General features: G+C 39.6%; 2 protein-coding genes across 3 annotated transcripts in view; both read left to right on the top strand.

Moving 5' to 3' along the window:
* Positions 1–100: 100 nt before the first annotated feature.
* On the top strand, positions 101–11,048 carry LOC135490588 (calcium-independent phospholipase A2-gamma-like). The gene is made up of 8 exons (XM_064775789.1): positions 101–1,262; positions 1,636–1,787; positions 2,145–2,273; positions 2,605–2,742; positions 2,938–2,995; positions 3,234–3,425; positions 3,661–3,859; positions 8,991–11,048. Exons 1-8 carry the CDS (start codon positions 576–578, stop codon positions 9,239–9,241), a joined length of 1,806 nt encoding a protein of 601 aa, XP_064631859.1. The 5' UTR covers positions 101–575; the 3' UTR covers positions 9,242–11,048.
* Positions 11,049–12,664: 1,616 nt separating this feature from the next.
* LOC135490687 (neuroglian-like) overlaps positions 12,665–25,190 on the top strand; it is an 81,107-nt gene continuing 68,581 nt past the window's right edge. For both annotated transcript variants that reach the window (XM_064776033.1, XM_064776029.1), the window contains exon 1: positions 12,665–12,876. The gene's annotated coding sequence lies outside the window, so the exon portion shown is untranslated. The remainder of the gene's footprint in view (positions 12,877–25,190) is intronic.

Below are 25,190 nucleotides of genomic sequence, written 5' to 3'. Positions count from 1 at the left end.
GTATTTGGCATTTTAGAGTGATATTTCGTGTTATAATAACTACTTTTTCATGAATCAATTTTGAGCATTATGTTTACAACGTAGTTGTTGTAACACGAAATATGACTCTAACATGCCAAATACTTGCAACTATTACCGTAATATACGCATATTGTACGTCCATCACTGAAATTTTAGTGTATTAATTGCTCGCTATAAGCTAGGTGATTGCGCCCCTCAACCAACGTACTGACAACCCAACCTCCACGGAACTCAAACTTTAACGTGAGTTAATAGTAATCTTACTCTCTATATACCAAAGTGATTTATCTAGGAATACAGTTGAACTTCACTAAAAACTAATGATGTGTTGATGAGTTCAATGAATCCTTCAATTCCTTTGGTTTTCTTGGCGAACTGACGTCCGACAATGACCCGTTGACGTGTACCTGCATAATACGCCATTGCCATATAGTCTAGTGTGTAAACAGATCTATTTTTGGACGAAACTCAGCCCCTCGCAAACATTGGTCGATTTCGCCAGTGATGACACTGACACAGCGCCAAGCAAGAGTCAAACGCCTGAAAGTGACAAAATGAAATCATTCGGTATAAAGGATGTGTCGAAGATAATCAAGGATCACTTTGGGCAGATGGCAAAGAGGAAAGCTGACAGTGGTAGCAAGACAACAAATGGTGGATATAAGTCTCAGACTAACGCTCTCAAAGAAGACATGGAGAATGTAATCGAAGCAAAAGCTCGGAGGACTTATATCTTTGAGAACGGGAATGTTCAACGGGAGGAGCATGACTTTAAGGATGCCATGAAGCTAACAAGTCAGAGCATTAACGATTATTCGAAAACAATGGCTATGGCTGGTCACGAATCTGTATCAGGTTTTGACAACTTGGTTGTAAAGAACTATGAGCCAAAAAGTTATATTGGGTTTTCGAAAAGTCTTTCATCAATGCTGGGTTCGAAGACCACTGATCTAAAAGAGGGCCAGGGCGATGGGTTTGGTTTTGTTAAAAGTTTGGAGCCACTGGTTGACAAGGTTCTGGAGATAATACCGGCTGAATATCGTAGAAGGAGTGATATTGGGAAAGCCACAAAGGTGACTGCGAAGAAAGAGACTTATTCTAAAAGTGCAATTAACAGTCGAACACGGGCATTGGTGCGAACGTTGAAGACGGCATCCTCAGATAGCTCAAGGCTAGTCAGAATGGAGGAACTCTCGAAACATTTATTGATGTATCCGGAATCACATGGTGTCGCTGTCAAGGTGGGTTTGATACAGAGGAGCTTATGTAATGTCTATTGTCAATTGTCATCTTGTACTTTCAAGCTTATTAAGATACATTGTCACTGCATTTTTGGACAGTGCTTTAAGAATTGACTCGCACGTTGCTCGAGATGATACTTCATTGCACATTAGGGGCACCTTGCAGGTTTACTTCAAACTTACGATTTTGCACGACAGTTCAATCAGTGGTCTCAAAGCAGTTGCATTGTCAATCAAGGTGTTAAAATATTATCACTTTAATACTGTGGTTGGTGTAGATTTAAAATAAACTTAATAGGACATACCACACCTGTGATTTTTTTCTCTCAATTTACTCATTCATGTTTTGACAGTCTAGTGATTAACCTTGCAGGAACAAGCAATCCCTTTCTTGCTGAAGATCCGCAAGTCGTCATCCAGTTCAATCTCCGGGCAGGCACGTGAATGTCTGGCTCTAGTTGGCCACGTAGACCCAATCCAAAGTCGAGGAATTCGAGTTTTATCAATTGATGGTGGTGGAACAAGGTAAGAGTCAGTTGGCAAAATATCTGCGAACAAAAAAAGACCTCCTCCTCCATGCCATGTTGTGATTACGATTGGTAATTAAATTTAGATCGAAGGCGTTTTCCGACAGGCTGATTGAAGTGCGAGTCCACTGCAAGCTGCAATCCTTGAATGCGTAGTCTCTTAGTTGTCCTGGCATAGACACCAGATACAACGGACCATGGCATACTGTTCCATCCAACTGACGTCAAGATTGAGCCAGGCTTTTTAGCCTTAATGGCTGGTTTTATGGTAGGTGGGCATTATTGGTTTGAATTCCATTTCAGACCATACTAACAGACTGAAAAATATACTTTTATTATCCAAATTTGTTTCCAGGGGTCTGATGTCAATCAACATGCTGAAGAAGCTAGAAGAGATAACTGGTCAACCAATTCACAAACTCTTTGATTATATCTGCGGCGTTAGCACGGGGGCGTTGATGGCTGCACTCATTGGCTGTTACAGGTTTGTACAGTGTAATGTCTACGAAACAACATCTTAGTGTCAATAGTCTGTCCAAGATAGTTTCAAACGCACATTTCAAACATCAGACCAGGTCACACGTTGAATGGTTGTAGGCAGGTTCGACTCTTGGCCAAGTCAATACTCGGTTGGTTCAACGCTTGGCCAATTCACAGTTTCTCCACTACAGTTAAAGTGTGCACTTTGTAGCTGTCCCTTACCAAAGAGAGTTCTTTAATGAATCCAGGTGTTCTTTGAGCCAGGCACATGTACTTTACTTTGCCATGAAAAAGCTCTTTTAGATTCATTATCATAATTGTTAGTGGTGTTTCAGGGTACCGCTGAACGAGTGTGAGGAAGTCTACAGGGAATTCAGCCTTGAGATGTTCCAGAGAAGTAGGATTGTTGGTGCCAGTAAACTTGTCTTCAATCATGCATTTTATGATACGGAGATGTGGGCAAACATCCTAAAGTGAGTGTTTCTTCTGTTTATAATCTGCTTGGTAAATATCAGGATCATCTGCTGCCTAATTCTCATTTCATTCTGTAGCTTTTGCCCAAAAACCCCAACGAAACATAAGTCAAGTCGAGTTGTTTATCGGGATTCTTATTCAAGACACTCTGTAGGACAAGTTCATTTATTATTCTTATTTTGAATAATTTTCAGATCCAACCTGGGAGAGCGGTTGCTAATTGATACTGCCAGAGATGAAGAATGTCCCAAGGTATGAATTTACCCTGATTTTCTCCAGTCCAATCAAAGTTCCAATGCGGCTGATTGACTGACTCCCCTGTGTGTAGCTGATGGCAACAATACAGGGTGCCAGGTGTAATTGATGGCTCGACTGTGCATCTCTTGCCAATTCCTTTCTGACAAAAATCAAACAGGAATGGAACAGGAAAACAATTTGAATGAACATCTATCAAAAGACCATTCTTTTGCAAACTTCTCTATAATTTCAGATGTCTATAGTGTCTTCGATCATCAACATGCCCAACATCCAGAATTATATGTTCCGCAACTACAACCTGCCGGCAGGAATGGAGTCTCACTATAGGGGGAGCTGTGAGTACAAGATGTGGGAGGCAGTGAGGGCCTCGTCCGCTGCCCCTGGTTACTATGAGGAGTGTGTACTTGGAGATTACGTACACCAGGTGTGTATCTTGACTAGGGTTGAGTATTTTCCTGGTGATCTGCTAATTTCATCATCTGCTGCGAATTATTTTCACAGGTTCTGAGTTCCCATTGTGGTAATTTGGGACCCATCTCCCAAATCTGGTAGTAAGTTGCCAGGTCGAGTATAGAGCAATCACTGACAGTAAAAGTAAAATTAAGAAAGTAAAATTGAAATTAAGAACAATGCTATCAATTCTGCATTCTACTTTTCAGGATGGTGGCCTGCTTACCAACAACCCCACAGCCTTGGCAATCCATGAATGTCGTCTGCTGTGGCCAGATGAACCGTTGCAGTGTGTAGTGTCGCTTGGCAATGGCCGCTTTGAGCCGGCAGAGGTGCCTGACCCAGAGGCCTACAAGACAATCAAGGAGAAGGTGCTGAAATTTGTTCAGAGTGCTACAGACACACAGGGTAAGTTCTCATTTCCAAGACAAAAGTGTGTCACTCTCATTTTGTGTTCATCACGATGTAAAGTTTTGCTATATTGGTAGTAAGTAATGTTGTACGTATAGTCATGGAAGTTTTGTTTGACACTCACTGCTCCTTCCCGCAGCTCACTCATTCACTGATAACAGCTCTTTATTCTTGCTGTAGATGGCAGCACTATCCTCGCACTGGCTGCAATTGATTATTTATCAACCAAACAGCCAGAGTATGCGTTCCTTGTGCTGCCACCTGGCTGATTTCTTACATGTGCTTGGGCTGATGGTATATTTTGATGTCTGGTGGTAAATCTTACACTCCATTTTGCCCATCTGGTTACAATGGGCTGCAGAGAACACTGCTATATCACACGGGGGGGGGCAAAATGACACTTTTTGAAAGAATTTCGCCTAAAATCATCGTCAAAAACACATTTTTTGGTGACATTGGGTGGCATTTAATCCCTTCGTCGGCTAACTACACCCAATACCCTCCACACCGAGTGCACATTGCCAGATTTTTGTCTCACAAAATATTAGATCTGTCTCTTTTTACCTCGGTAATCATGCTAATTGAATCACTAGATATCCCCAAGGGGGCCATAGTAGGAAAATCTAATTAATTCTAGCACAAAAAGATTTCAGTTTGAAGCATGCAACTGACAAGTTTCCCAATCTATTCGATTTTCACACAAACTGTTACGTCTGCTGAAGCGTGAGCATATTTTGTTTGCTGTGGATAATTGACCGTGATGATATTTTTACTTCTCAAAACCAATTTTAACACGTGCAATCAGATTTTCCTCAAAGAAACACAGATTTCCTGCTGTTGCCCTCGGCATTGGAATTAGTCACTGTGTGCTGAAATTTCACGGTTGTCTCTCAGAAAATCATGGGTTGAGTGAACAGGAGACGCCCGGCATTAAATAAACATGCTTTCTGATGGCATTGCTGCGATGCAAAACGGCCGAGATATAGCGATTAATCACTAGGATTATCGGCTGCAGCAACAGTCCGTGGATTCATATCTGATGCAGGTTTTGCAAAATTGCCATTCCCCTGGGAGGGGGCGGCATCGAGAGTTGTAATGGATGGGGTTGTTTTCCTTGAGTCTCAATGCCACTAATGGACTTGCTCCTACCGGGTAAACAGGCCTTGGTAAAAGCTCCATTGCCTTTGTTGCATTGAAAAGTATGTTGTGGCCTTGAGATGACGAAGAAGGAGAATCTGAACCCTTCCGATATATTTTCTGGGTGAAGAGTCAATGAATAGAGAAGATTCCCCTTAACCTTAAAAGAGGACTGTAGTATAGGCAGGTGATGGATGCAGGGGGCTAGTGTAAACAGTAAGGGCCCAGTTGATTTCAGTGATTCCTTGTGAATTGAGTTTTGGATTAAAATGTGTTATTCTTGCTCATAGAAACCAATATTACAAAAAAATATGATAGATGTTCAAAATCATTAGATGGCCCACTTTCAAAACCGGAATGATTAACTTTGATGTTTCTGACTAAGTTCTGCAGAAATTGAAACACATCACTGGTTGATTGATTTCATCATTGAAATATTTTAACGGCAGCAGCAGAATTAATCTCCATAAGGTTATCATCCAAATTAGTTTTGTTGGGGTGACTCATGAGTGTCAAATTGAACTGATTCGATGCCAGGTTATTCAAAATCAACAGGAGGAAGATATGACAGAATGTTGCTGTCTCATTTCATATTCAGGGAGCACGATGTGAGTTAAACGTGTGATGGTATGACGGCTTGACTCATCAAGGGTTATGTCAGCACAAAGCTTGCCGCAGTCGTGCGTCGTGACAAAAAAATGTTTCCTGCAGGTCTTTGGCGGCAGCTTTTTCGTCAGTAACAGTCACACTGGGTCTGGTCAAATGTCCTGCCTTGATTTTATGAAGTGACAGTCCTTTAGAAAGTGTCTTGGCTGTGCTCAGTGAATCGCAATGGTAGGGACCAGATTGCCTCTGCAGTGGTTGAGGGGCATTGCTTTGATGCTGCAGTAGGCCACTTGTCAACAACATCGTATGCAAAATGGTGTTCTGGAAATGCCAATGAAATCTTTTGAAACAAAACTTTCTGTACTATTAGTATTTTGAATCAAATTTGTCACTTAAGGCTGGAAGTTCAATTGAAAATACATGTGCGTGATTGCAAATGACAATTCACATCAGCCTTTCTTTTCTCAACATATGGTATCTTCAGAATCCTTTGAAAGTCCAAACCATCCAACCGTGAATTTCTGGTCATCCAAAGATGAATAATCACGCAATAATCACCAATCATACATCATAATGATCAGTGTGGCATGCATCGCATTAGTTTCGTTTGCATCTTGCACAAAGATTAATGTTTGAGATAAATTCCATTAAAGGTAATTGCTTCTTCAGTTTCAATCTTGGTTGGTGATTAATCTTTGAATGGGTGCAACAGTTTCCCAAAGCTTGGAGGAATTTAGTTTCAAATGACTTGTAATCGTTTGAGTGTAGTAATAGTTTGGTGAGTCATTATTCTAACAGATTTGAAAGCCACCTTCAAACTGAGGGGAAAACAATGTCATCAAATTTTTTTCTGCAGAAAGTTTTGGCTAAGTACATGAAAGCTATTAATATCTAATCTATACATGTACTTGATGTAAGTGTATTTAAATTTGCCTTTACATGTTTAGGGAGAGGCACATCTGATAAAGGCCCTCTATGAAGAAACAACTGCACCTCGTGTAACCCCTGATTCTCATTGTTGCTGCCTGTAATAACAGATGTTATCACATTCAAGGGAGTACATCTGTGATACACTGCCCAGTTTTGATGAATCCTATCAATCTAAATCCTTCAAAATCTTTTCAACTGTGACTCATGTCTTCAGAATGGAATCGGTAGCTCATTTCTTTAAGAGCACCAAAACAAAAATTCCTTTTCTTCCGTTGGTGTGAATAACAAGCAACACCTTTTTCTCACAAACGACTACTGGAAAAAGAGCTACAGGTGTTAAAAAATTAGGGTGAGTCATTTATTCATCTGGAGGAGACAGATAGGCAATTTATAAACTGGAGTTACGAATAGGCAATTTATCACTGTAGTTATGGGCAAGAAATGATGCGCTGGGTATCGCAGAATGGGTAATCAGATGAAAAGGAAGGTGGTTTTGAAGAAAAATGAAAAAGCTCTTCACCGGGTTCTGCCAAGTTTCTGGCTCCATTTCCCTTCATAATGAAAGCTGCTGGGGAAAGAAAATGCTGCATGTGAATTCTTGACATGCATCTTCATCACCAGGGTCATAAAAATTTTTTGTGATGATGAGGGTATCAGATGTTGCTTGTGGATGCTCTTTCGTTATGCAACATGCGTGTCTGCCATTAGTCAAGGGAAGATTCAACACCCTGGCTGATGTGACTTGGCTGATGATCCGACTGATCTCAGACTCTGACTCATCATTGTCATAATGATGTTGTCGAAAACATGAAAATGTATGCTGTATCAAATGGGAACAAAGTGACCTTTATGCTGATCTGCTGAAGAGTACCCCTCGGCATGCTGCACTAGAAATTATTCTGTAGTCCCAGCTTATGAATTTCTTAATGGAAACGATTGGTGAAACAGACATGCTTGCATAGTCGAGTGTTGTATTGCACAACCAATGTTAAAGGGCATGTTATCTATGACCAGAATGCTGTATCTTATGCTCGTGGCTGCCGTCACTGATGTGATAAAAATTATTCAGAGATGCACTCTTGGTTTAGTTTATGGCGTTTTCCTTTATGCTAAAGCAACTCAGCTGAGGCCATGATGACTTGCTAATGTGAAAATATAAACAAAACGGTTAGTCAATATTGCGCTTTGCAGTTTATCAATATCATCAAAGAGAAGAATCATAAAACAAGAAAAAACCTTGTTTTGGCCTCGAGCATCAGCAAAATGATAATTTATAGTTTGTAGAGAAAAACGCTAATATTTCAAATTAGGTCTGTTTTGCCTTTTCATCTTGAATGCAACAGTTTGTCATTAGCGATGCGAAGGTATTTCATCTTTTCGACTTAGAAGGCATCCTTCTGGTGCATGGATGACTCATACCTCTAATGAGGTATTCTTAATGGCGGTTTCAATCTACGTAATTACGACAGAATGATGGGGTCTTCTTAAAAATATTTGATACCAGATTTGATCAAGTTTGAAGTGTTCCACAAAACACGCGATGTGACCTATGGATAAGAATCAAAAATATATAAGTACTTATATATTTCGGACAAACTGTATCATTTATCTGCAGCGGCCGTCTTGAAATTTGAATCCCCCTGTTCTGTCTGATAAAGTTTGTACTCAGACTCCTATTTCTATTTCCATTCCATGTTTCCTATAAAAGTCAATCCAATCTCGGTCTCATCCTTTGCCAATCTTGCAGTCTATTCAGCCCCTTGGCAACCTTGATCAGAATACCTGCAGTTCCTTTCATTACCAACATCTATTCTAATGATCTTACCTTGAGAACAGTTACAGGACATCCCGAGGGGGACATTCTCCCATTTCAAATTAGCCGCATGTTCCCTGTGACAGGGCATACTTTCAAATTAGCCTATAGCTTTACTCAGTAGCAACAGTTGTTCTCAGTGATGTTGAAGCATCCCTTAGATCGACTGGGTAGCTTCTCATGGTCTTGGTGACTCATAGCTTGATGAGTTTACTGCCAGGAGAAATTATTAATTTTTCCAGGGGAGTAATTCCTCATTGATGAAGATGCCCTGGGCGAAGGCAAGAAAGAGCTATAAGATCGTTAGGGTGGATGCTTACTCTCATGAGAACAGTTTGCAATTCTTTTTCTAACATGCTATAATTTGATTTTTTTCAAGGACGAAGACACCAGTAGAATGGATCTTTTTAACCCTTTGCAGTCGGCACGAGTTAGCTCCTTACACAACTAAAGCAATTTCTGTGGTGTTTACTCGACCAGGAGTAAATTCAGTTACGATATTTTAACTGAATCCTGTCTGTTTTTAGCTTTACTTCTTGTATGACATCTGCTCCATCCAGAGCTAAGGGAAAAGATTGACCTGCTGTGCATGGTTCATCAAAAATGAAAAGTTCAACGTTCTCTCCATGTCTCTCTTTTTAGGCGTACACACCATGTTACATGACCTACTTCCACCCTCGACCTACTTCCGTTTCAACCCCTACATGACCGAGGACTGCCTCCTTGATGAAATACGAGAAGAAAAGATCGACCAGCTTTTGCAGGATACGGAGATGTACCTCCGAAAGAATGAACACAAGATGGAGTCTGCCGCTAAACAACTCCTGTTGCCAAGACGACCCCATCAGAAAGTTAACGATTGGGCTCTTGGAAAGTTGCAAAGGTTTAACTAACATTTGAACTGGACCTGCTGGCAGGTAGCTCCAAATCCCATTCAGCATCGTAGTTGAAATGGTACGGGTTCATACTCTGCCTTGGGTTGTTGTATTCTCCCGGCAGTGTGTTTATTTTAACTCTCTCATGGACCTGAAACTTTCACATAGATTCATGAATTTCTCTCACACTCAATGTATTGCTCCCCTCAACCTTCATGTTGTATGATAATGATAATGGGTGATATGAATAAAGACTAGCAAATGCTTTTATCTAAAACTCCATGTACATTTACACTAGGCCTTTCTGTACAAAATTGAAGTAAAAGCATTTGCTGGTCTTTATTCATATCACCCAATGTTCAAGAAAAGTGTAGTTCAGCTATCAATATTGTGGTGGCAGCACTATGAGTATTTTCTCACATCAAGGTTCTCACATTTACCTATCACACTCATCAATACATAATTATTAGCAATAGTTAATGTGCTTTAAAATCCCTCTACTGTATTTATATAGTAATAACTCTCACATTTTAAACTTTATTGCTATGTTCTTTTTGTTTGGCAGCTATTTGTCTTTTGTTTTAAAGTAGACATTTTCTTGTTTTAATACTTTTCATGCAAGTGTTTGAGCAAAATTTGAATCTAAGATGGGGTTGGGTCGGACTGGTGTTCATTAATTTGTTAAAGGATACTCTTATAGGTTACAAGATAAATGTTAAGGGCCACTTTAACTTTTAAAGTGGTTCTTTTAAAGTTTAATGGGGGACTATAGGCAGGGGGTCAAATTGTTGATCTCGGCAGAGGTTAGAACTTTAATGGTTGTGATTGATTCAGTGTTAGGTATGTTCCTCATATAAAGTGAATAGATTATCACTTTGAAATAAGAATGAAAGTACCATGGTTTGATACAAAACGCATGAGTTGGGCAAGTATTTTAGTCCGAGTATAAATCAAAGATGGGATGATGTTTTTCTTGTATATACAGTAGAACCTCTCTATTAAGGACACCTTCGGGACTGGGAAGTGCTATCCTTAATAGAGAGGTGTCCTGATTAGAGAGGTCAAATTGAATAGCAACTACCAATTTGGGACCAAAAATAGTGTCCTTAATAGAGAGGTTGTCCTTAATAGAGAGGTGACCACTAAGGGAGGTTCCACTGTATATTATTGTTGATCAACAAAGTCGTCGATTGTCAGAAAACTGTAATTGAAAGATTGAAATGCTGGGTAAGATAAAACTCAAGATGATTCTGAGTTTACTGATTCCCCTCCTTTAGGTAATCATGCAGTTTCAAATGTTTGTATTTGTGAAATGTACAGGGTATGTAATTATCATTTGATCTGTGATACTGTGCTGTGTCAGTGCTCAGTACTCATGTATTGTTGTGATCAATATCATTGGTGAAAACAAGTAATGAGCTGTTATAATGTGCAAATAAATGCTAGGTTAGTGGTCATTATAACCTATTAAACGGATAATAAATACTAGTCCTCCCAAAGGGACTAATAAACCTGAACAGAATCTTACATGTAGCTTTACATGGTGATGAGTGTTGTAATTGAAATATTTTACCGGTGCGTCTAAAATTTCTGGCATATTTGAAATTCTATGCCAAATAGTGTTGGTTTGTTTTAATAGCAACTCTTTAGTGAGGAAAAGTTCCTTGTAAGAAAGTCAAAGAGTGCAACTCCCAGTGCTGCAATAGATTTGTGCTTTTTTGGAACATTCTGTATTTTGTAATTATGGGCTGTATTTATGGTAATATTTGAGTGTCCGGCTGTTTAAACCATGACTCAATAAAAAATATGTATCAGTGAGTTCTAATTCATGTTTTTGGTTTGTTTTTTGGCTGGTTATTTTGTGGTGTAAATGACCGACCCCCCCTCAGGAAGAAATTGGGCAAATGACCGGGGAAAAAAGTTGAGCTGAAATTGACCCCCCTCCGAGACCCAGGCTGCACTTATGAAGAGAAGGTACTAAATTTATTCATTGATATTCATTCGATAATAAACTTGCCGGAAACAGCAAATCAATGCTGCATTGATATCTGAACATTTCAAACAATGCCACCATCAATCATACTCAAGGTTATTCCAACATTACACGCAAATATGAACATTTTAGTAGTTTATCATTGCTAGTCATGTCGCCGGCATGCAGTTTATGACCAAGAATAATAATGAGAACAATTGGTAAGATGTCTTGATTGAATCTGATGGCGCCAGGCTCCTGCCTGTAGGCTCCCTTTAACTGCCTTCGGAAACCGTGAGTCCTAGGCAGATTGGCTGCTTCAGGCTGTGAAGACCCACAAGTTGCCTCTAACTCGCTAAAGACCCCTGCTCCAGGTTTTGTCCTCACTGAGCCCTCAGTCATGTCTCATTGAGATTATAAACTCCTGAGGCAGTCCATTCATCATCTAGGTTCATGATGCCGGTCAGAGGGAAGGACGAAGCAGATCCACTGCGTTGGGAGTGTAATTGAGATGTGATGCCATTGACGACTATGATAAATGTCTTAATAACCTCTACGGACATATCTAGCTAATCAAGTAAATTAAGTACAACAATTGCACTTAAATGTTCAATAATTACAATAATGGTAAACGGCAGCAAACATCCCTATCCTGTTGAAGTACATGAGAGATACAAATATAACTGTGACCACCCAATAACAAAAACTGAATAAAACTGATACCAGTAAGCGGTAGATATGGGCCACCTAGCAGGCATAAACACCTTTTATCCCAGCCTTTTCTGTTGCTCATAAAACGGGATTGCCAGGAAATGGTTTCTATTTCCATCATGCATTAGTTAGGTACTGGACTTCAGATTTTTAAACTGGCTGCATCGGCATCGAGGACCTAACAGTGATAAAACGGATCCTGACTTTGTTTATTTGTGGATGGACTCTCACTTGATAGACAATCCCTCAAACATTGAAGTGAGAATTTGTTATATGATCCCTGTTCTTCAAGTTTCTTCTCATGTACCTTTATAATTTCAAAATGATCACACCCATTAAATTTTCATATCTTTGTCAAAGCTTTCTTCAGTCGCTAAACGTTACATTTCAGATTATATCAGAATAGAGAACAGCCTAGACGCGAATAACTTATCATAGGCCCCTCTTCTGGTAAATTTTTCGGACTGTATGGATTTTCAATGTTGGTGCGGATGTGATTTTGTCTCCCCACGAACAAGACCACAAGAGACCATGGCAATATTTGGAGTATTTTGTTCCCCGGACGTCGACCCTCCTGGGTCGAAATCCCTTTTACACCCGAGCCACTATTAGACCAATCTCCAACGCACGCAAAACTGGGCGGCTGAGCGCAGCATTTTACGGGCATTGACTCTGGCGGCGTGCTCCAGTTAGCTTGGGTGATAGTATCTATCTAAACAGAGAGTGGACGATAAGCATGTATTTGGAGGAGTAAGACCACAAGCTGATTTTATATAACGAACTTAGATACTGTTTTTTCTGGAAAGTGTCCTTCTGGATTTGGATACCCAACGTGGATGTGTTCTAATGTGTAACTAAGGTGTTCCCGCGTCGCATTAACCCCTTAGTAGCCTAGTTGAGAGATCGCATGTGCTGCCTTCCTGTGTCTCCAGTTCAGAGTACCGTGGATATATTTATCACTTGATATAAGGTAAGCACTAACTGTAGCAAGTGACAACTAGCTCTATGTCTTTCAGTTTAACAGTATGCTTAATAGAACTTGGATGCTGCAGTACTGGTCATGAGTAACACATCACCAACAAGGAAACTTAGTAAACTGCATGCTTTCTTTCAAAATTCTGAAAACTGAAGCCGGTGAAGCAGACTAAAATGTCCCCACAGGAAGTCTGTTTCTATTGTACGGTGACAGATTAAGTTATCTTGTTCTATATAGTCCATGACCTCTAGCACCACCACAAATAGTTTTTTTCTCCTCTTTAACTCCCTTCTTTTATGACTGCCACTAAAGTTCATAATTATCAGTAACTCAATCATTCTGTAGATCAGTCAGATAATGAGTTTTTCTCATTACCATGGCAACAAATGATGCTATTACTGGTGGGTGTGTAATTGTTGATCTTAGTAGATGATCTGTTCTTTTTTCAATTTTTTTCACTTTTTTTGTGCTCAAAATGTACCATCATCACCAAAAACTTCAGTCCGAAAACTTTTTTGACTTCGAAAATTTTTCAAAGTTTTCAACTGACTGACTGCTGAACACAAGTACAAGCATTTGTTTCACTTATTTGCTCAAAATGTACCAAAATCATCAGTCCCAAAACTTTTTTGACTCTGAAAATATTTCAAAATTTTGAACTGATGAAGGCATTAGGAAAAAAATTCAAAGTCCAATATTTTTTTGTCCTTAATAGAGAATATCCTGATTGGAGAAGTCAAATTGAAACGAAACTACCAATTTGGGACCAAAACTAGGGTCCTTAATAGAGAGGTTGTCCCTAATAGAGGGGTGTCCGCTAAGGGAGGTTCCACTGGAGTTCTTGTGCATGGCTGGAAATGAATTGAAGGCAAGTTTTCTCTTGAAAGTTGATTACTAATTATTTGAATGAGGTCTGACAGTGGCGAATTTGGTCAGGTGTCATCAGAGAGTATTACCAAGAATAAATTATTGATATTATAGACAATTAAGACATCAACCAAAGCAATCTTTCGATATTGTATCCTATGTCTAGATGATTAGATGAACAAGTGCCATTAATCAGTGGTTTAGCTGCCGGTCCATTGAGCAGGGATATGGTGGCTGAGAGATGATGCTGTAGATAGAAATTAATGTCTTACAGAGCCGTAAAGGAGTGGCAGCAATGATATCAGAGTCATTATGTTAAGACTGAGATTTCTGATGATATTTACGGAGGATATATTTATATCGCAAATGCTGGTGGATGTTTCGATGTGCAAATTTTGCCTGGTGAAGGCTTTTAATGTTTGAAAGGCATACAGTGCATATACGAACCGCTCTATTAAGAACACCCTCCGGACTGACAGGTGCTGTCTTTGATAGAGAGGTGTCCTGATTAGAGAGGTCAAATTGAATGTGAATAACCAATTTGGGACCAAAACTAGTGTCATCAAAAGAGATTTGTCTTAAATAGAGGGGTGTCCACTAAAGATGCCACTGCAGGTTGTTTATGGAGGATGAAGAAGTTGTCTGATGTTGTCTGCCGTTTTATCCTGCTGGCATTTGGCACATGTATATGCAGCAATCCATACTTGATGATACTGGAAAACCATTCCATTGGTATGCATTGTTGATGCAGTTCATCCGTAGAGTGCATCCATGCAGTTGCCATGCTACCATAATCAACAATGTGACAGCCTTAACCATCTGATTGAAAGTTATCTTTTTTGTCAACATGTTGTGAGTCTAGCATGGAGAATGCTTTTCTCATGCTGGGTATCATGACCACAACCATCAAGTCAAAATCTCAGGAAAGTCATGTCATCTCCTCGACCAGAACCTTCATATTTCATGTTGATACATCGCAACTCTCTTTGCTGGTGAAGGCATAAGCTTTTTATCAAAATCTCTGTCTCTTGCAGGCAGGATCCTGTATTCGTTTCATTATACAGTTGACTTCCTAGTTTGTGAGATGAATGGGTGCAAATTTGATCTGAGTACCATTGCATTTGCACCAATTGAGATGATGATAGGTCTTTTATAGCAGAATAACAGTTCATTAGTCGAATAGATCACAGGATAAGTGTCTTATAATGTAACTAAATATCAGTTGCTGATGAGTTGAAATCCCTGACTGATGTTGAGTCATTTGATTTAAGGTACTTTTAGTGACTCTGTTAACCTATGCCATACGGTATAGATACCCCCCCCCCCCCTCTCCAATATTTCGGTCCCTGGTACGTCATAAATGTAATTTTGAGAAGGTTTGAATAGTTTCTGTACAGGCCCTTGTCAATACGGCCGGCAACTTTTCCCACAAGGAGCACCAAGTTAAAACAGCATCCGTCAACATTCGACTGCTGATATACTCTTATTTTGACCCGCCACCATACTTTTCACGACACATTAAGGCCCCCCTCCATCCCCATTCCATTACCTTCATTCTTCCTATTACTGCAAGGGAAATTGATGTTTACCGTTTTCTTAACAGAAAGCCCATTTGGATCTGATCAGTATTGTGGTCTTTAACCTCTGCGGTTTAGATCTTATCGTTTTGATGAACTGGAGAATGACTTTCATGTTAATCCAGTCATAAATCGATAACGTCTGCCGAGACCGGACTTTTTCCTTCATTTACCCTGTCTGGCCATATCAGCATCATGTTATTTCTGTCAATAAAACAGTCTGGAGATTTGTCAGTCTTTCTGTACCTGATGGTCGACTATATGAAATAGGTAAATCATTAGCAATAAAAAGGACTTGATGAAGATCCATAGAATGTTCACACAAATTTTATTGCGAAGAGTAAGTCAAACTGCCAGGACTGTTTTGTAAATGATAAAATGTACAAATACAATTTCATAGCTTTCTACATGTAGATATGACTAGACACTAATATGGCAGAAAATAACATAACATCCAACAGAGGAGTTGCTATGAATAATGTAATGAAATATGATACTGTATTAGTGCGGAAAGGGTAATTGGTTTCAAAGAATGGCTTTGCCACAGAAGTCAGTCAGACCGAAATCTAATTTCGCATGCGGAGTCATGGAAATGTATTGTTATGAAACATACTTTCTGTTAAACAAGTTACTGAGTTCGTTTTCTCATAAAAACCATTTGGGAAATCACTCTCATCAGCCAATCTATTTGTTACATAAATGAAGTAAATCAAGCACTTAAATGATACCAGCACATGGTGCAACATACATGTACATACATTCTACTAAATTACTCCTCTATTCCTTCATCCTAATAAGGCACATTTTCTCATCAATTAGGGCCAGATCTTTCCAACAGACAAAAGCGCTTCAGGCAAAATGAAGTGGCTGTGAAGTTGGTGGTAATGACGCTGAAATGCTGTTTATAATTGCCAAATCGTGCCTAGTTTTTTTTGCGTAAGGCAAGATGATATTTGGCTCGTGTGTATGATAGCACAGTGTTCATGGTCTGTCTCTTGTCCTCATGGCTTGTTGGCAAAAACATTGGCCGGCTCACTCATCAGAAAATCAGAATTCGATCGTTATCAATAATCAATACAGATGTTCTCAGGAGCATAAATTTCTTTGTTTATTTCTCTCTCAGCAAATAAACAATGCATTTCTCATCTCAAATCTGCAGTTTAAACATTAAGTACAACGAGAAAGGTGAACTGCTCTTTTATTTCTTCCCTGATCAGCAGTCTTTCCTAACAGGAGTTGTGTTTTACATTAAAAACAGGTGAAAAACCGAAGTGCAGTGCAACATCCTCCCACACGGATCAGATACTGTTTTTGTAGTTTTTCTCTCTTTCTACTGTTTTGTAAGCTTTTTCATAATCTTAAACTATTTGTGACTTGTGGAAAAGATTGAATTTGTTATTAGCTGGTATCATGCCAATTTTCAGCAAATTTGTGTGCATAATAGCGTCAATGGCATTGTTTATTTCTTTTTCCTGTGCTACAAGAAAATGCTGTTGGCACGAACAACTGATTTGTCACCATCAACGGGGACTATTGCAGTCAAAGAAGCATTGCATGTTTAGAAAATTTCCCGACTGAGTATAAGACATTCAACTTCATTCAATCACAATCCAATAAGCTCCTTGGGAGAAGAATCAGTGGTAAAACCAATAGATTACTCCTTAAACTTCCAAACGGATCCATTCAGTACATCTGTCTTCGTTTGATGGGAAAGTAAAACCTTCAAATATTTGTGCAGCATGCAAGATAAGCTGTTGTTTCATTTCCTTTGAGTTTCAATCTCGGTCATCTATCACCTCATGTGCCAAAATGCTGAAGAGTTGACACCTGAGCTTCTCATGCCTTGAAAATGATGTAAAAAATGTATGGGATAAATGTGTAAATTGGGAGTGAGTGCAGAGGGGAAAAATCTTAATATTGGTATGTGACAGTAGGGATAGGTTGTCATACATCGACCAATCTAAAGAGTGAGTCGGTAGCATGGTCTTCTAAAGTTTGGTTGTCAAGCCCATGGGTGATATGAATAAAGACTAGCAAATGCTTTTATCTAAAACTCCATGTACATTTACACTAGGCCTTTCTGTACAAAATTGAAGTAAAAGCATTTGCTAGTCTTTATTCATATCACCCAATGTCTTTTGGCCACAACCATGTTTCCGCACAATAAGCTTGAACTAGGTCTCGCGTTGGTTATTGGAGGATTGAGGGTATTGAAACTTGGGAAAACTCAAATTGTTGATTGCGGAGTGTTTTAACAAAATTCCTCATCGTCCAGTTAAGCAGCTGAATAAAAATCAATGTTGTCTCAGCTACAGCGTGTGATATTTTGATTACATTGGCCATTTTATCTAATTTATACATCATTTTGGAGTTTGCTTTATCAATATTCTGAAATGAGATCCTAATTGGTAATTACTGTAAAGAACTATTGCAAACACTGGTCCAATATTCTCGTTTTTGCCTATAATGGATCATTATCTCATCCAAAACAATTCTTCAAATCAACTATTAACTAATTTGATTCATATAGTAAATGTCAAGTACGTCATTAATGAATTTGATAACTTGTACATTTGTAAAAAATGGACCATTGGAATGTGTAACAAGTCTGATTGTGCTTCAAAACACTACCTATACTAAAGCTAGACAATATACACCGGTCCCAGTTCTTCATGTAATGAAATTAGCATCTTGCGTCTGTTTGAATCTAACCAATCACGTAAATCACAAATTGGATCCAGCAGACGGAGTGTGTTCCTGACATTGCTGATTGGCAATACGGATGAAAAAGTGGAAGTTTGCACTTGGTTGATGATTGGCACTAGTTTACAAAAGTAAAAAGTCAGTCTGATGGAAGATTCCTACTGGTGATGACTAGGTTTGTCTGTGAATTAAACTTGATGAGCCAAGGTGGGGTAGTGTCTCAGTTCTCTTTAAATCGAGCTTCAATACCTCATCTTGGTTGCTGGGAAATTTTACTGCAACATTCTTTCAAGCAGTTTATGGGAACTGTTTTGGTTAATTCACATTATCAATGAGTCATCTCTTCTCTTTGACACTCAAAACAATCATGAAATCGAATGCTGATGACCATCTATTTCTCCTGGTTGCCTTTTAGATCTTTTTGTAAGAATCCCCATACCAGTGAATTTGATGTTGAGTGGAAGGTCTAGCGACCCACATAGATTGACCTGTCTTCTCAAAGCCAAATATCAAAGAGTATGCCGACATCTAATGGAATTTAAATGGCTGCCTGGGGAACACTTTGAAACATTTGAATGAAAGATGACTCGTTCACTCTTTGGCTTTCAGTGGTCGGCACTTTGGTTCTGTGTTCAATTTTTTCTTGCCAAGGATTCAATCTGGTGACTGCAGCCAGGAAAATGCAATCAGCACAGAGCAGCGACTGACCAGATTGCTTCTCTTAGCTTGCTGATTTAATCTATTTTTGCTGCTGGTGTGAGGCGTGTGTCACAAATTGCATAAAGCAAGATTACATGTAGCAATGTTTCTTGAAAAAAAACAGCTGGCAAGACGAGAAGTGGAAAATTAACTTTTGGTATTATCCAGTTCTGGCCATTAAGATTTTCCCAACTGTCTTTGTTCCCTCTTCCAAATGTAAATCCTTGTTGTTGTGGTATTTGATGAAGGACGAATAATGCACAAACTATAAGTTGAAAGTTCACAAGCCCATGTGTAGCATTAGATGCCACAAGAAAGCCTTGATTTCAAAACCTGGCCGTACTGCTCACGATCAAAGGTGGCCACTGCAACAGCCATTTTCTTATTAACTCCTGCTGAATGACTTATATTGACCACTGTACAAGACATTTCTTACGTTTATCTAATCAATTCACACCTGGGGATTCTCATTTCCCCTCTCAGAACCTCAGGATTTCATTGGCCAAATTGCTTCTTTGTGCTTCTTTGCTCATTTCAAAGTCTCTCTTTTACATTTCCTTAACCTTTTTGTGTCTGGGGCTTGTCACAAGTAGCTTCTTTTAACTCAATTTCCTTGTCCAATAAGATTCTTGATGATAAATACCTGTGTCTCTGCTAGTTGTTAATCCAGCAAGTCACTTCGAAGCTTTGCTTCAATTTGAAAGCTGCTTAGTGCAATTGAGACTTTGTTTCATCAGATAGCTAATTCTCAACACCTGCATTGTTCCAACTCATTCTTGACCATGATGTTAGGTATAATAAGTACTTTTCTCTTAAGACTTTTGACAACATAAAGATGGGAATTGCTGTGTGTTATAGAGCAGAAACATTCACACAATTCTTATGCAAATCATAGACAGAACAAAATTGCTTTGGCGCAGATTGCTCCTGTGTTGATTGATTTCTGTCAGTGGCTTGTGGCCGCTTTTACAAATTACAGGTTGCCACAGGCCAATTCTGATGCTACAGCAGCCCGATGGTTGCCATAGCTGATGCCATTTTAGAATCTTAATTCCTTGTAGTGACTCTTCCACAATAAGAGCGCCTTAGTCAATTCCATCTTATTTCTTCTAATGGTCATCACCATCCCTCAGGGTTTCTTACCGCCAGCTTCTGAGGGGCTGTATTCATCTATCTTGACAGGAGGAAACATGAAGGAAATTAGTCCATTGATTAGTAGAAAGCTGAAACCCTTTGCCCCCCTGTCATCCTGTTGCATACACGACATGAACACCCCCTCGCTTCATAATTGGTAATCTTAGAGTAGTGCTCTCTGCATGTTAACTGACATGGCTGCTGGTGCTCTTTCTGTGGTGGTCACAAAGGAAGCTGGAACCCAAAGCCTGGAGCTTTCTGGGCGTGTCATCCTATTGCACACATGACATCCATCTTATTTTCATGGTCAATTTAGTAACCTTAAAGGGTAACTCGTGTCAAATTTCACCATATAATGTTTTAGCTGTTTTTGACAAATGACTACGTCACTTTCTCATAAATCGGTAAGGTTTTCGAATCGAAATGCACATTTTCTAGAAATTGATGGTTTAATCCCGCCCGGACGGCTCGCTTCGATGCCGTTTTCGTTGATGTCGTCACAACATGAACATTTTCGCGGTCGCGGTGGTTTACATTCAGCGATTTTATAATAAATCTAATCAAAAATGGAAAATTTACAGCTTCACATTTGTGATCAACAATTAAAAACGGACGTATTTCCGCAAAGTTGTAAATCACATCATAGTATCACTTTAAGTGCAGCGCTGTCTTCATGTTTACTAATTGGCCGCTGATGCTTGCTTTGTGCTTTTGGTACCATAAGATGGAGTCCTTAGCTTTGTGGCCCTGCATGTCATCATGTTGCTTGTGTGACATGACAGTGACTGTTTGTTATATTATTGGCCAACTGAAGAGTGCAATGTTGTTTGATGTTCAGTTAGGTTGATATGTCGATGTATGCTCAACCTTGGCCAGTGTAGATGCAGGTCAAGAAACCTTGTTCAAGGCAAATTAGTCTGTTGATTATTGGATTATGTAAGACTCGATCAACCATGCTGCGGGAGTTGGACTGATGCTGATATGGACAGAATATTTCACCAAGTGCATATTCATCCATCAAACAGGTTATATTCATGATGTTCATACAAATGCAGAGACCAATACAGCCTCAATACCATTGGGACATTTCTAAAGGAAGCGGTCCGTTTGATAGTGGCTACCTGATTAATGAATAATTCAAATGAAAAAATTATGGGGGCCTGTAGGAGTGGATGGTTGCAATACTTGTAGCGTTCTGAACGAGGGGTGAGTAACTCCGAGGACGACCACTCTTCTAGCCAACAGCGAGCGAATGTCCAACTACAGAGAATATTAGGTTCCAGCAAGTGGTATAGGCTGCTCCTCTCACACCACAGACATGACAGGGGCGGGATCAAGGAGACTAAGAAACAGATGGCACTCTTCAAATGAGGAAACCAGTTGCATTGAAACCTTAAATGTTCAGGTGTTTACAGCAATCTCCTTCTCTGTTGAGCCATTCGCTCTCATCCATATTTGCTGTAAATGTCAAGGGAAGATATAATTAGACAAGTTCATAAGACCTGGCCATATATTATCGAATTGTTTGTGACATATGTTTTACTAATAGTTTCATTAGCCCATGTTTTTTTTCACTTGTTATTGTCAGCCAAATTGGTTGTTGGGTGGTTAGAGTAATCAACTGTATCTGTGTGCATAATTCCCACAAACCTTGTTGGTTATGCCTTTGATCTGTTGCCATTGCAATAGGAACACTTTGGTAATGATAATACGGTCTGAAGCCGGCTGGATATTTTGCTCATCAGCAAAAATAGGCCAAATTGTCATATGACAGAATAATAATGAGACAACACATCAGTTTGCTGTTGTGAATATAACATAACAGTACCGTACATGACCTCTTCATCTCTAAGATATGCGTGTTCTTGTACATGTACATTGCTGCAATTAATGAAAATCAATATGTTGGGTGCATTAAGAAAAATAAATGATCCTGAAATTACCCACAAACGATGATAGATGACAGGCTGTCATATTTCACTCCTCAATTCCCATGTTAACTTAAGCTCGTTAAAGAAAGCTTCATCATTAACGTTCTGCAAGTTTGGGAGGCCCCTGATTGCATGACTTGTGACCCAGGGGTCGAGGTTTGGATATCTACTGTAAACCGCCAAATCTTTTGCACCTAGTTCGAAGAGGTGTGATGGTCAAGGTGGTCCCTGGCTAGTGGTCAAGAGGTCCCCAGTTTGAACCCAACAGTCAGCATGAGATTCTAGGCAGATCTCCTTGTCTAACTTTCCTTCTCGAACCGGGTGTATAAATTGGTACTGGTCGGAAGAGCTTAGGTAATGGGTAAAGTACACATGATGTTTGGAACGACTGGGCCAAACTACTTGGACAAAACATCCAACTTTTTCACTCGGTTTCATTTTGTGCTTCAAAATATCATTGTTAAATGGGAGCCATGATGACAAATGCCAAATTGAGAAAGCAGATTACATCTAAATGTCTGGAAATGTCTTGACATTACCATGATGCTCCAGATGTTGCATTGATGATTACCATAATCTGAATCACCAACAGGTCATGGCAAACAAGTACAGATCGATGAAAGATGACTGTTTAGCTTTCATCAGTTCCCAGTAAACAAACCATAGGTCACATATCATATCAAAAAGTGATTTTTTTTCTCTTGCCTAAAGTGCAGAATGATGTTCATCAGAATAATGTTGTGGTAAATACCATCATGCTTACTTCAAATTTGCGCTTCTTCATTTTCTATGGCCCGTTGTGTATATCTTTGTCACATGGCACTTACACTAACTTGAGTTGAGCACAACTAATCAAAAGTGATATTTCTCACCATGTGCCATATGTGGATGTTATAAATCTGATAAATTTTTTCAACTTTGTGACAGAAATTCCCTGGTCTTCGGATAGTCATCAATGTTCCAGATGTTGTATTGCTCATTACATGGTCTATGAATCATCAACAAGTTGCTGAGCTGAGTGGAAAATCATGCAAGGATTAATTAGCAGAGAGAAATCATTGTCAATGGTCTTTCAGATTGCCAGAAGCATCTGGTCACTTCCCATCAGCCCCGTCATCAATCATAAAAAAGCTCTTAACTCGAGTGTTTGATTTAAAATTTCTAGTCTATTCTTCTCAGTATTCATTCCAATACATTATGTAATAGGTGGCTTGGGAAAGGTTTTTGACTGGTTTTGTCAATTTGTGTCCAAAGATACCAATTTAGTCACTGTCACTGGTAACCGGTTCAGCATGCGTCTCAGATGTTACTGCCATTACATGTAAATAGAGGGTAGCTGTGTTTCATCAAGAAGTGGAAAAAGGTAGCACTGGTCTGTCTGTCATTCTGGTAATGCACCTAATGGGCAAGGTTTGTTGACTGCAACAATCAATAAACAAAGGTTCCCAGTTACGACTTGTAATCCTTGCCGGCCATTAAATTTCATGGTTTGTCGGCAGCAGAAATGCGCGGTGGCTTAATCAAGCAACCCTGTCGCCACATCGACTGCTGGCTTTGCATGATGCACTAAATCACCTGTTGTTTCTAAACTCGATGATTAATGATCAGATATCGAGAGTCGGCCTTTTTGAAATCAAGAAAATCAGTCAATCACATTAGATGTCATCCTTGGTTCCAGCGTGGTGTAAACACATGATTAATGTTCCCTCGCGACCACGATCTGGATAACGCTATCTTGATCAAGGTCACGGTTCAAACGTGCATCGGAGGTCGCCGTTATCAATCTAGGATTCTCAGCTCCTTTTGCGACTTATAAGATATCATTCCAAGTGATTCATGTGGTGGTGTCGACTCTTATGTCCCCCTTGGCGATGACTGCCGTGTCGATTAAGATCGACTCCTTGTTGATCCGAGTAAGTGTGGCCGCAGCGATAGCCCACCGATATTCGTTATGGCGTAAAAGGTTGGATGCATCCATGAAGTGGTAACTTGATGGTCTTACTTGTGACCCTCAGGAGAAAAATGTCAATAAGACCCCAGTCTTTGTCTTATTTGTTGCTTCCAAGTAACATGTTGAAGAGAAAGTGAATTCAATGCATTAAGAGTCAAACTAGACATCCTAATTAAGACCTCAGAGAGAAGCTTCATTCGTTCATAATGATGTTCAGCTTTATAAAAGTTTCTGGCTTAAAGCTCTAAGTCCTAAAGTTCAGGCAGCGCTATTTCTACTAACAAATCTCGATGCTAACTTCTTCGTGATTTACATGCTACGAAACGTCCCCATCAACGAATTTTTATTGGCTGAATCTACTCCCTCGTTGCAATAGCATTCGCCAATATCGAGTTGAGGCGATAACTATGTTAGTATTGAGTCGTATACCAAATCAACTCCATTGACGATTTGACGTGTTTTTCTCCATCCCAGTTTTGATGATATGCGCTATTGTCTCCGTTCAATTTCACGGGTACATGTTTCCTGTTACGATGTTGTTGTAGATGATTTGTCATAGTCTATAAGATCTGAGTCAATCAGATAACGATATGAGTGTAGAGCAGGAGGGTATTATCATATTTGTTGTCATATCTATATTAGATTTTATGGGTGGCTGAAGATGCTTAATAAGGGGAACACATCAGCTTCTCTCCAAGGAGGGATCTTTAGAATCTAATCTGAAAGTTTTGATCACTTGGGCTTCCTTTGGATGACAGCCACTGATTAGTATGCAGTGATAATCTTGCTGTTTCTCTTATTTTCATCCCCTTCAGCCAGGCAGATGCTAGTCTTACGAAGCCTTTTAGTTGACTTTCTACATCCAAGAATATAAATGCATTAAAATTGCTCACTTGATGTCTTGGGAACCACTCTGAAGACAAATGCGAAGATCCATATCCCCATTAATCAATTTCAATGCGAATCCTCGTCTCTTCCTCTCAGCTTGAGCCCCGGCAGTCAAGCATATGCAGCCACTGATTAGTATGCATGGGCACCTCTCAACTGAAAGGAGCGCATATTTCATGGCGCTCAGTAAGCGCAACAGTCATTTCCGACCCTAAAGCAATAAGGTGATGATTCAGCACTATGTGAGCATTCCTTTGGATGACAGCTGCCGATATAAATTACATCAGCCGGAGCTTGGGGACGGAATGTTTTATATGTAGCTTTATGGGATCATTGGTCAAGGGAAGGTACGGAACAAGCAACATGTAGCAATGTCGTCGTCCGTCGTTGATCGTCGTCCGTCGTCGTCGTCCGTCGTCGTCGTCGTCCGTCGTCGTCGTCGTCCGTCGTCGTCGTCGTCCGTCGTCATCGTCGTCGCTTTTTTTTTGTTGCTCAAAATTAACATAAATCATCAAAAACTGCAGTCCCAAAATATTTTTGATTTTGAAATTTTTGAAA

The sequence above is a fragment of the Lineus longissimus genome, chromosome 7 (genome assembly GCF_910592395.1).
Source record: "Lineus longissimus chromosome 7, tnLinLong1.2, whole genome shotgun sequence".
NCBI lineage: Eukaryota > Metazoa > Nemertea > Pilidiophora > Heteronemertea > Lineidae > Lineus > Lineus longissimus.
This window is presented reverse-complemented; position numbering and strand designations above follow the sequence as displayed.